The 13,182-nt window shown below is 37.6% G+C and overlaps 1 protein-coding gene across 1 annotated transcript in view; it reads right to left on the reverse strand.

Annotated features, from left to right (window-relative positions):
• Positions 1-1,575: 1,575 nt before the first annotated feature.
• Positions 1,576-13,182, reverse strand: part of SEL1L (SEL1L adaptor subunit of SYVN1 ubiquitin ligase) — a 70,379-nt gene continuing 58,772 nt past the window's right edge. The window contains exons 19-21 of the mRNA XM_005561957.4: positions 12,843-13,015; positions 8,571-8,699; positions 1,576-5,826 (exon numbers count right to left, since the gene is read on the reverse strand). Of these exons, the coding sequence (XP_005562014.1) occupies positions 5,617-5,826; positions 8,571-8,699; positions 12,843-13,015 (512 nt within the window). The 3' untranslated portion in view covers positions 1,576-5,616. The remainder of the gene's footprint in view (positions 5,827-8,570; positions 8,700-12,842; positions 13,016-13,182) is intronic.

Genomic DNA, 13,182 nt, shown 5'->3' on the forward strand with positions numbered 1-13,182 from the left:
AGCTGTGCTTTCACATCCTGAAATAAATCTGTTTCCAAGAACAGAGGTTTCTGTTGCCCACATTTAAATCTTGAATCGTGTAAAACTCAATGACATACTCATGTTCGAAGTTAGCATCCTTACATGGGATACCTGAATCTCTTATCTCCCAAGACTTATGAGACATTCTTTCCAAGTCTGAGAGTTGAATTAATGAGGTTATACTGGGCGGTAGAGAGGAGGCAAAGGGAAACCGGATTGAGCAGCAACAAATTATATGAACATTCCAAATTCAGTTAACCACATTCCACTCACACGAGAAAAAATTGTGCAGTTTTTAGAAATGTGATTTAATATACAATTCAGCATTAACATTGTCATGTTTAAAAGAAATTAACCCAGATAAAAAGAATTTGGCCTCTAGGGAAAATCAGGAGTTCTACTCAAATTCTAATACCAATAATAAACTACTAGGGTGGTGAATTTTCAGGATCTAATGAAAAGCTTGTTCAATTCGATGGCGAAGTAGTGGCGTGACATGAGAAGGAATGTACAAAGCCCGTTACACAGCAGTACCTCCTTTTGAACTGATAGGTTCTAACGCTTTTTCTTATTCATAGAAAAATACCCAAAAAGTAAAAAATTTCCTTTTTTTTCATAGTTCCTACTACAGAAATTCTGATTTTTTTTACTTGCATCTAATTTGTGTTATCTGCTGTAACTTAATGTAAGCATACTTCTAAGCTGGTATAACCAACGTAAATTAGCATCATAAAGGAAGTTAGGGAAGAGGCTGTAGCTCATCAAGTCGCAGCCAGTGAAGATGGAGGACGTTCTAATGACTTGTCAGAAAGAGGCCAAGTGGTGAACAGGTATTGCCCCAGGTTGGATGGTCACCTGCTGGTGTTAAGGCTCTGACATCCGACTTCCCCTACAACTTTTAGGTCAGTCAAGGTCATCTGGGGTCACTGACTGTGCTCCCACAAGTAAAATTTGAGATCTGACATCTCAGTTGCCATAATTTGCATCATGCAGGCTTTTTATCCAAGATCTAATGCTTCTAAGCTGGAACATTTTACCTCAGGTACCTCTTTGAGTTGCCTGCTGGGAAGCTGCGGCCCAAATTTGTAGCCCACTTCCAGCTGCATTTTGTGTACATGTTCACTCTTGATTCAGTGTTTTTTCATTTCTCCTTTACTCAGAGCATATTTAGTCTAAATAAATGTTATTGTGTTGTACGTGTCAAACATTTCCTGGCACAAGGCAATGCATAAACAAACTTTAGATAAATTATATTATCATCAGGCTAGAGTGAATCACGCTTACTACATATCACAGGCCGCTCAGGGCAAAGATGATCGGAGATTGAAAAGATAATCACATTTCTTAGCATATGCATGCTCTCCCTGGGGCAATACTGGACTTGTAAAACTCTGAATTTCAGGAGTTTCAAATGAAACATGAATTCAAATTGCCCCAAATGAATGTTTTCAGAAGCTTCTGAATTTCCAAAAAACATTTAAAAATGGAATCATTCAGCTTAAAAACAGTCTGTCTGGAAAGACGCCTGGTTGTGGTATATGACAGCATACAGGATAACCAGAGGTGGAATCTTTATTTCACAAGTTTCAAGATACAGTACAAAACGAATCTGTACATCTCTCTATTAACAGGGTTTGTTTGTTTACACAATTATATTACACTTCACCAACCTTTATACTGCATTTCATTAAATACAAAATACATTTACAAAAAGAGTCTACCATGGTGTTCCTTCACAATGCCAGCTTAAGGTCTTTTAAAACTTCCTTTTCTACATATTTATAGTGGTTATATCTTGATTATATCAACATTATGAGTTTTATGAGTTTATTTTTTAATCAGAGAGAATAGTGTCAGCCTGTTTCTCAGACCAAATAGGAAAAACAGCATGTGAGGTGATTCCCTGCACATAACCAAGGAATCCTTTTCATGCACACATCGGACTTTTACTTGTGCAAACAGTCACTTTAACATACAAATCATCTTTCCTTGGGATCGTTTTAAATTTTCTTGAAATACCAAGTGGGTGGAGAAATATAGCTTCTTTTCAATGAATACCACAAATTTAAAATCCAGATCGTGCCTCAGGCATTCAGGAGTGTTATATTTTCATTTATATTTGAGAGCGATGACCAATGAAAAATATTTGCATGAAAATAGAAATTTTCTTTTGTTCTAATCATTTCTTATATACTTCTAGTCATAATAATGTGTAATATATATACATATGAGATTCACTTTCAAAACAAGTATCAGCTGTCACTGAAACAAATATAACCCTGCTTGTCTTGGCAGGTAAAGGGGCTATTTCCATGACACATCTTGTTTTGAAATGTGCATGTTAAATGTTAGTCCGAACCTCTGTAAAGGAAGTTTTTGCATATGTAGTTGAGACATTAATGCACATGCTACCCACATAAAGAATTGTGTTTTTCATCTATAGGCCTGCATGCATACTTCCAAACACTGAAAAATGAACATGAGGATAAAAGAAGGGAGAGAAAGACAAAGCAAAAAAAAAAAAAAAAGAAAAAAATCCTATATATATATTAATGAAATACTTAAGTTTCCTGGAGGCATCAACGGCTCTTTAAATAAATCATCAGATCATCACCAGATCACTGGCAGGGGTTTCCAAAACTTCCCAATAGTACAGAGACAAAATGGCTTAGTGGTAAGACTCTCACATGTAAGGTAAAAATTAACCTAATATGCAGAAAAGTAACAAATCCTTAGGAGTATCAAGATTAATAATTTATAAATTAATCTGAGTTAAGTGCTAAATAATAAATTTTGAAAAGAAGTCATCTTTGATTTAGTTTTTTTTTTTTTTTTGCCATTGACTACTAATCAAAAATAAGCCTCACCTAGAAAACAGAAACTGAAACTTCAAACAGAGAGAGAGAGGAAAAAAAAACCCGCCAATGCTACCTCTGTAAAATAAAATAGAAGCAAAATGAATAGTTTCAAGACAGTCGGCTAACCAACAAACCAAATGCATAAGAGAATACTAAACAGGATATTACTGTCATCACGCTCGAAGGCAGGAAGACAGACTACAAAAGGTCTTAGGAGAGATGGGCTACCGTGGACAAATGAAGCCACACTCTATCTGTTAAGTCTAAATTCTAACATTAAAACTCCTGAATCCTGAGTTAGTTTAATGTCACTGACATTAACTAGCTTTAGTTACTGTCATTTTATTCAAATGGATGCCATTTGATTAGGTAAGTATTGAGCATTATTTTAGGAGAAAAACCAAACCCAACTCCTATTTGCTTAGGTACCATGTCCCATGAACACAAAAGAAGAGAGCGAAGTATTTTTGAGACAGTCTTTAAGTGAAGCCATAAGAACTAAGTTATTTGAAAGATACCGTTCACAAACTGCTGGCAGCAAATGACCCAGGGTAAAACAAAGTGGAAACAAGCCAAGAAAAGGAAATTCAGAACATTAACAATAAAAAAAGGCAAGTGGTAAACTAATAAGAAGTGGGTTATTATATGAAGAACGAGACTGCACTTTCCCATCCAGCCTTAGGTGGCACACACTGTTTTAAGACATGTTTTCTCAAAGCATGTACTCAATGGAGGAAAGGAAAGTTTGATATAAAAATCTTGCTGAAAGAAAAATGAGGGTGGACAGCAGAAGAAAAAAGTGAAAGTTGGTAGTCATCTTGGGTGGTTTTTCAACTTTTAAATAAATTATAACAGTTCTTTCTAAAGGAAGTGTGGCTGCTACCATGGATTACACTTATTTTGAAGCGGGGAGAAGGGGCCGTGGTGCAGACACCAAAGTACTGTACCAACTGAACTCAAATCTCTACGTGTCAGAGACCAAACAAGTCTTAGTATTTACAAGAGCTGCCTAAAGCAACATTACACTTAGTGGGGGTAGATTTCCTACCTTTCACAGATATGCTTTCATACATATGGTTCTCTTGGTGACCAACCCTTCGAATCTGGAAGCAATTATCTGGGAGGAAAGTTTTGCTTACCAGGTTTCCCATAATTCTCTAAACACAAAAAAGGTATACAACTTCACATTTAAAAGCCTTCATGTTCATTATAGGCTAGTTAAATCTAGTTCTAACTACTACCCCAACTTCAAAAATCAAAGCAGTACACCTCTACAAGCAATAAACTTTTCAAGTTTTCTGGCAGATGAGGGATTCTGGGAAAAAAGCATGAAGGTTAGTATAAACAGACTGACATCAGTAGGCATAGAAAACCCGCTCAGATACAAATGCAGTCTCAGACAAGATACAGGCTGGTGAACACCACCATCTGACAATAAAATGAAATACAAATTCAGTTTAAGCTTTAATTCCTTCACGTGTGTGATTATGTGAACCTCTTCAGTTTTTTTTCCCATACTATTTAACCAGACAATCCTGAAAATCAAGTAGCCTTGATTTTCCTAATGTTAGTAGTGAGAAAATGGCGACTATGATAGCTAAGCAGTGGCTGGCTTTCTATTATAATATAAAACTATCAGAAATAAAAAGATACCTGAATAGTACAGAACAATATAGACAGGTTTTGGCTTTCATCAACCACTGAGTTTAATCCATCTTTGATTCTCTGAGTTTTAGTATTATAATAGTAGTCACTGTAAGCCATACCCTGGCAATGATATTTCATATTTAAAGAATTCAGGAAGGTGATGTGTTCTTTGTGCAAAAAGAAATGCCAAGTAAAATAAATCCTGGGAACAAATGCTTTAACTTTAGGAAAAGTGTGTCGCTGTCTGTGATCGTGGTACCCCAACCAGCGTTCGTTTTGTTTTCTAATTTCTCCCACTTAGTCCATCCTCTGGCTTCTGGATCAAGGCTCTGTATATTCAAAACAAACAAGCAAATTACAGAGTAGGTGGGGCAAATTCTCGTTAGCGCAAGGAGTCAGTTCACAAGGCTCTGTATATGTATATTCCATTCCAAAAAGTAAAGCTCACAAAAAGCTCCTTAACAAGGCCTTTCAGTCTTTGAAGGAGAGGAGTATGGTATACCGTATGACAATCACCAATAAGAAACCGCCCAACCTTCCCTTTTAAAATAACGAATATGCTGAATAAATCTAATTGCATGTGGACTGGTAAGAGCTTCTCAGTTGTCGCAGTTTCCAAAAACTTAAAAGGCAAGTTCTATTTTCAGACTTTCGAACACATTTAAATTTGCAACTAACTGGGTTTTCCTTTTTACACTGATCAGTTTTTAGTGTCGATGCACAATACCTTAAAGATGGTTGACATTAAGAACTTATGCACACTGAAATAATGACCAAAAGGATCCAAGAAAGATAGCTGGATACAGTAGACGTTACTTTGAGTGTCTCACATATGTTTCCAGAAAAGAAAAAAGAAAGCCACTGAGAGTTGTTATTCCATATGGCACTGAAACAAACATTCAGCTTAGTTTAGGTAAGAGTTACTTATCCCTGAAAATAAAGGCATCAGATTCTAAGCAGCTTTAGGAGTTCAATGCTTCCTTGTGCCGTGCCTCTTCCGGGAGGTGACCACTGATCCAAGGTCAAATGCAAGTGTTCCCAGCAGATAACTTCCTTTGCCGTCACTGATCAAGGCTGGACCCAGTGGCTGTTACTGTGGTGGCTGCTGCTCTGGTGGCGCCTCTTGCTGGGGTGGAGCTGGCCGTGGCCCTGGAGGCCTGGGTGCAGGCAAGTCTTGGTGCTGCCTTTGTCTGTAAGCTATGACTGTTCCCAACAGCAGCGCAATGATGGTCATGAGGTAAAGGTCCCACTCAGGTCCCAAAAGCTGGTCCATATCAAGTTGGGTGAACATATCCCGAATCTTAATGAAAATAATATAGAAACCATTATTATCACTAAAATGTCAGGCAAGGAACTGGGAAAGTTACATCACCAGAGATAAGTACAGAAACTAAAATAATTGGTTTTAAAAATGTTTTGCAATGTGTGTATGTGTATGTTTACAAGGGTTTTAAAAGCCTTCAACTGAAGCTCAAAATAATGTGTCTGAGGAATTAAGCTATTACTGTATAACAGAAGACATTTAATATAAAATGTTTGACAGTGTTCTTTCCATCAGTAATCCAACACACTAATTTTAATCATTTTTCACAGAAAATATTTGAAAACAAACACACACTGGGGCCAGGCACAGGGGCTCATGCCTTGTAATCCCAGCACTTTGGGAGGCTGAGGTGAGTGTATCACTTGAGGCCAGGAGCTCGAGACTAGCCTGGCCAACATGGCGAAATCCCGTTTCTACTAAAAATACAAAAATTAACCAGGCATGGTGGCGGGCATCTGTAATCCCAGCTATTTGGGAGGCTGAGGCACAAGAAATGCTTGAACCCAGGAGGTGGAGGTTGCAATGAGCCGAGATAGTGCCATTGCACTCCAGCCTGGGCGACAGAACGAGACTCTGTCTCAAAAAAAAAAAAAAGAAAAAAAGAAAAAAACAGTGGCGAGCCAAGGGGAGAAATTAGTATGTTGGCACAGCGAATCTACTGGCAGTGACAGCACACCAGCTGGAAAGCTCTGTTCCATGACAGTGGGGCCACTTCACTGTTCTCCATGTAATTGAAAATAGCAGGAATTCAACCATTTAATAGCTGAATAAATAATGCTTCTCAATTAGGATTTAACTAAAACACAAAATATTTAACATCTGAATTGCAACCTGAAAGTTACGTCCTTAGGCTATGATATTTTAATTGTTTTAATATCACTTATTTCTGACACTTTCTGACTTCTATTATACTTACCCATTAAGATAGTAAATATGGGGTATAATTTTTTTTTTTTTTTTTTTTTTTTTGAGACGGAGTCTCGCTCTGCCGCCCAGGCTGGAGTGCAGTGGCCGGATCTCAGCTCACTGCAAGCTCCGCCTCCCGGGTTCACGCCATTCTCCTGCCTCAGCCTCCCGAGTAACTGGGACTACAGGCGCCCGCCACCTCACCCGGCTAGTTTTTTGTATTTTTTTGGTAGAGACGGGGTTTCACCATGTTAGCCAGGCTGGTCTCGATCTCCTGACCTCGTGATCCGCCCGTCTCGGCCTCCCTAAGTGCTGGGATTACAGGTGTGAGCCACCGTGCCCGGCTGGGGTATAATTTTTAAAATAAAATTACATTTGAAGTATCTCTATAACACATTTGTAGGTACAAGTGCTAAATTTTTCTGGAAAAAAATGACAAGAAACCACTAATTGTGTTCTCTGGGGAAGAATCTGGGATGGGAGATTTGTGGTCTTCTGTACTGTTTGACTTTCTTACAATCACTACTTATTAGTCTTGTACTCTCTTTTTCTTTTTAGTTGGAATAGCTAGGTGGTAGGATTATGAGGCGTTTTTACTATCTTCTTTATACTTCTGTATTAACACAAATAGCAAAGATATAATATACCCAGTACAGCATACTGTAAGATGAAGTCCTAGACCATAACCAACAGTGAGTAATAAAAACTGTGAGAGAGAAGGGTCTGCAATGGTACTGAGAGAGAAAGAGAAGGCTGCCACATGATCAGCTTTTTAATGAAAGGAACACAGATTGTTTCAGTTGGCAGTGGTTACAGCACACCTGACTCATGCTACCATGCAATTAATGTATAAGCGACTGGGAGGCCAGAGTCCCACAAGACCAGTGCTCTGGAGCCCTATCTGTGGAGGACTTCAGGTGCATGGACTAGACAAGTCCATTTCTTTTCACTGATGCTGGAGCAGCATGGACTACATTTATACCTGTGACAGACATAGGGAAAGCCCGTTCTTGAATCTAATACTGAAAGCCATTAACAAAAGGGTGAAACATCACCCTTTTCTGGTCCTGAAGAAACTTCTCTTGTCCTGAATAAGCCTATGTTAGAAACAAGGGCTCTGAACATCTTAGGGCTTTCAGAGTGAAATGCTGCACCAGTTAATCCATTCTAGGAACTACAGTACTAGAAACAAAATATAAAGCTGGCAGAATGCAAGAGTACCTACATACCAGTATTGCCAACTAAAGTTGGTAATTTTGAAGAAAATGGGTAACCCACTTCCTATATAGGTTCTTCCATTAGCCTATTTAAATAATTTACGCTACTTTTAGAGAAGAAAATTCGGGTGGTGTTTTCAACTTAATGTTTCACTATCAGAAGAATCTGAAGTACAACAACCTGGGCAGGTTCTCAGGTTCTTCTTTCCTTTTTTTTTTTTTTTTTCTTTTTCTTTTTAAGGGACTCGTTTGAATCACTGCCAGGCGGTCATCTGATTTAACGTTTACTGAATTAAATACTGTTTCAAACTGCCGTCAGTCTCAGTTTTCCCTAAAACAGAAAACATCTGCCTCCATGAAAAATGCTTTAGCGTTAGGAAGTGTCAAACACTATCTAAAAACTGCAGTAGCTGCTTTGTGCCTGCATTTATCCCTCCCCTGATAAGGTACTCTGGTACCTGAGCCGAGGGGAACAAGGGAACACACCTGATACCTGCAGGACACTCTTCCCTGTGCTTCTCAACTTTTGAAAAACAAACCTCCAGGACAGACCTTCCATCATTGATATTTTAATGAAAAGCGGCATGGACCACTTACGTTTGTTTCCCGTATGTACTGCAAGAAATAGACAACGCCCAATTTGCAGAGGGCTAGGAAGACTGGAACTTGTGCATCTGGGCTGGCTTCAGCTGCCATGTCATAAAAACGTTTTGCAAGGTGAATATCCTATAATATAGGTAAGAAACAAAAATGCATTTTCTTGTCAAAATAAGTAAAAATATTTAGTGAACATATTAGACAAATTTATTTTACCTTTGAGGTTTTCATTTTAAAATGAGTTTCCCTCCCCTAAAGAAAAATGCCAAGCTTTACTTGGATAAAATTTGTTTAATTATCTACTGCTTAATATTGAAAAACTTAATTAAAAAACTCATTTTCCCCCAACATAACATCTCATTTGCTGTGTAGATATGCTGGATACAGCCATGTATCTATGCATTAGCACTGTTAACCTAGAGATTTCCAAGGGTGACCTCTGAAACTCACACTAATTTTTTGCTACTGAAAACTTCAATCAGTGTTAGCAACGTCTGGTTTCAGTTTGGGACAGTGACCTTCAAAGTGGGGTAGAGACACTCAAGATTTTACAACAAAGGCCAGGCCTGATGGCTCATTCCTGTAATCCTAACACTTAGGGAGGGTGAGGCAGGAGGATCACTTGATGCCAGGAGTTCAAGACCAACCTGGGCAACATAGTGAAACTGTCTCTACAAAAAAATAAGCCAAATTAGCTGGGTGTGGTGGCGCCTGCCTGTAGTTCCAGCTACTTGGGAGGCTGAGGTGGGAGGATCACTTGAACCCAGGAGGCGGAGGTTGCAGTGGGCTGATATGGTGCCACTGAACTCCAGTCTGGGTGACAGACCCTGTCTCCAAAAAAAGAAAAAGATTTACCAAGAGGTACTGGCATGGACATGTTAAGGGACTCCGTTCTGCAGTTCTGCAGCTTCCATATGTGCTTTTTCCTGAAAGGGATCTGCTGAGAATAGGCCTGTGTGCACAGCAATGTTTCTCTGCAAAAAAGGAGGCACAGCCCTCATCTACCCCACTCTTTCCTCAAGTGCATTGCCTTGGGGTGTAAAAACCTCAGGGGCTACCACCAGAAGAGATGCCTTGAAATACTGGTTCTGAAGAAGGCTCCTTTATCGACTAATTATAAACCCTTATTAGGGGATCTTGTGTTTCCTTGTGTTAGATCTTTCTGTAAGGGGTGAAACCAGTCATTCTTAATTTTGGCCCAGGCTGGAGTATTCTGAATTCAGACATGTAATAGAATGGGATGGTGGGAATTTTCACTTAAAAATCTCACTTCTACTCCCTATTATCAAAGAATACCAAACTCTTAAAGAATTCCATGAGACATGAGGAAGAAAGGTTAAAGACCAAAAATGACTCCCCCGCCAACATATTTAAATACAAGCAGTTATTTTCACCTATTCCTTATTCTTGTCCTTAGGGTGTGTCATTATTTAAAAAGAAGAGCATCTTCAAATAATGGTAACAATATGGTTAGTGTCTGAGTTTTTAGAAAAATATAACTCAAATGGTTTTTTGGACTGCTGTATTTTTCAAGATCATGGATCAAACTTCCTGTGATTCATACACTGGATGATTCACTGGGGTAATTAAATAGATTCACTAGTGTGTAATTAAAACTTATCAAATAATATGATTTTTTTCAATTACAGTCAATCCTCATATTTAATATTTTCCTAACTATATTAAATGGGGGATTGCTTTTAGTAGCATGAATATTTTAAACCTCAAAAGAAAAAAAATACAAAAGGTGATCACGATGTCTTATAAAAAAAAGTAATGGAACCGGGTGCGGTGGCTCACGCCTGTAATCCCAGCACTTTGGGAGGCCGAGGCAGGTGACTCATGAGGTCAGAAGTTCGAGACCAGCCTGGCCAAGATGGTGAAACCCCATCCCTACTAAAAATACAAACATTAGCTGGGTGTGAGGGCAGGCGCCTATAATCCCAGCTATTCGGGAGACTGAGACAGGAGAATAGCTTGAACCCAGGAGGCAGAGGTTGCAGTGAGCCAAGATCGCGCCACTGCACTCCAGCCTGGGCGACAGAGTGAGACTCCATCTCAAAAAAAAAAAAAAAAAGTAATGGAGTTACTGATTTTTATACATGATTATTTATTTTCATACATGATTATTTATTCTCAAAAGCTAAACAAAAGTTCCCTCCCCCTACTCTTATCAACGGAATACTATGCCTTTTATCATATTCTTTATTCACAAGAATTTCTATTATTAGTTATACATTGTAAATTAGAAGAGCACATTAATTTTCTTGTTTTATAACCTATTATAAAAACAAGAGTAGTTATATCATTTTAATCTTGACTACAGTCAGTAAATTATTACTAGATGTACTCCATGAAAGCTATAACTTACATGTGATTTTTATATTAGTCTTGTTAAACTTCACTTGATTTAAAAATAAAGTCAGCTGGGTGCAGTGGCTCATACCTGCAATCCCAGCACTTTTGGAGGCCAAGGCGCTTGAGTCCCCAGGGGTTTGAGACAAGCCTAAGCAACACAGTGGTACCCCATCTCCATTTAAAAAAAAAAAAAACAAAAACCCATCAGCCTTTCTGATAGAAGCTAAGTCTAATTTGGGACACTGGATGACTGGGTTTGACAATAAAGAGAGGCTTTAATTACTACATTAAGTGGCAGAGATCTTCCAGAAGTTGAATGTACTGAGTTTGCTGCTCCTAAGCCTTGACTGAACTATATGTAAGTATCTAATTTTAGTAATATTCTAAATATTAAGGTAAGTTTAAAATATAAACATTTACATACTAATTAAAATAAAACATCCAAATGTTAACAAAGCAGCAGCATTTTGTCAAGAAAATACTGCATTAGCAAAAAATGAACTTAACTTTCCCTCAATCCTTAAGCAGAGTTAGGTCAACAAAGGGCCTCTAAGTGACACAGGAAGGAGTATAATTAACAGCCCATTTCATAAGTCTTGGTAAAGCCTTTTATACTCTTCCTAGAAATTGAGAAAAGTGAAAGGCTCCAGTGTCAGGGAACGCATGTTTTCACAAGTCTCTCATTTCCAATTCTTTGCTTTCGACACAACTGAAGAGGGACCTATCAAGTGGTCAGGGGACTGATCATTAAAAATAATTTCTAATGACAAGTGACTCTGATTTTTGGCATCTAACTCTTAAGGCAGTTTGAAGAATTAAGTGACCACGCTATAGTGAAACTCTTCCCATTTTTCATGTACATATTTATATGAATGACATTCTAGTGATACATTTTAAAAAACGAAAAACAGAATGCTAAATCTCAATTTTTAACAAATACTCTATCTCATTAAAAGATGCATTTTCAATTAACAATACAAAAAGCAAAGTTTTATCAAAATGTATTTTGTAGATTTGACCAACAATGTATTAACTGACCAACTGTGACTAGTAATATCTCATGAATTTTTCTTAACACTTAGATCATTGGTAAAAAAATTCAAAATGAAATTATACACTTGTTTGTTTCAGATAAGTATGATAGAGTAATCAATAAAAGACCTAAGCATTAAAAACAATATATTAGTAGTATTACATTCTACAGAACTCGTGGTAGAAAACATAAATTTAGGGAAACAGGAAAAGATATAACTTTCAATTAAAAAACTTGCTTGTATATTTCTAAAACATTAATAATGGTGGGTGAGTATTCAATTATTATTATTTAGAGTCTACTGGATATTTTAAGGGTAACTAACTTTATTTAAAAATGTTAATGATTAAAACAGCTAGAATTTAGACCCTTTGAAACTTAAGAAAAAACTGAAATGCCAACTTAAAAATGTACAAGGGGGTCTGTAGTTTTTCCAATTTCTTTTGAGGGCACACAGGCAAAACCTTAAGTCATGAGTCTAGAGAATGTCAGACTTCATTAGGAAAGTATAAGAATCAGAAATAAATTTATCATAATGCATTTAATTCATTTCCAAATAATTTGAAAAGAATAGAATTTGGCTGAAGACGGACAGACAGTTTCTCAAACAAGCAGTTATCAGCAGAGGCAGCACTGCACCTCCATTTTCATGAGTCTGTCTTCAGCTTAATCCCTAAATAAAATGGCGTGGATAGCAGTATCTGTGGGTGCTGGAAGATGAGAGATGGAAGCACAGTCTTCTGAAATATTACAAATCAGGCCCATAATTTAGTGGCCTGAAATCCAACTGAATGTCAAGGAAAGTCTATTTTCTATTCAAATGCAAGTGTTTCCCCCAATCACAATTATATGATTCAAACATGTTTGGAAGCCACACTCACCTGTTTAATGCCCAGTCCTTTCTCATGCATGTATCCCAGATTAAACATAGCTTGTGCACTGTGTTGCTGCTCAGAAGCCAGACGGTAATGAATAAATGCAGTTTCATAATCGACATCGGTGCCAAATCCATAGAAATGATAGTCTCCGAGCTTAATTCTAGCCACAGTATAGCCTTAAACAAAAGTTAAATGCAGAACTGCCAATAAATAAAGTATGTTTAAAACAGACCAAACTTTTTTCTCCTCCTGTTAACATGCTTACATAAAACAAATAATTTTAATTCGTAGTACACAAACTTTGTAACAAATCCTTTCAGCCAAGTTATAAAGTCCAGTAAAA

Source organism: Macaca fascicularis, chromosome 7 (genome assembly GCF_037993035.2).
Source record: "Macaca fascicularis isolate 582-1 chromosome 7, T2T-MFA8v1.1".
Taxonomy (NCBI): Eukaryota; Metazoa; Chordata; class Mammalia; order Primates; family Cercopithecidae; genus Macaca; species Macaca fascicularis.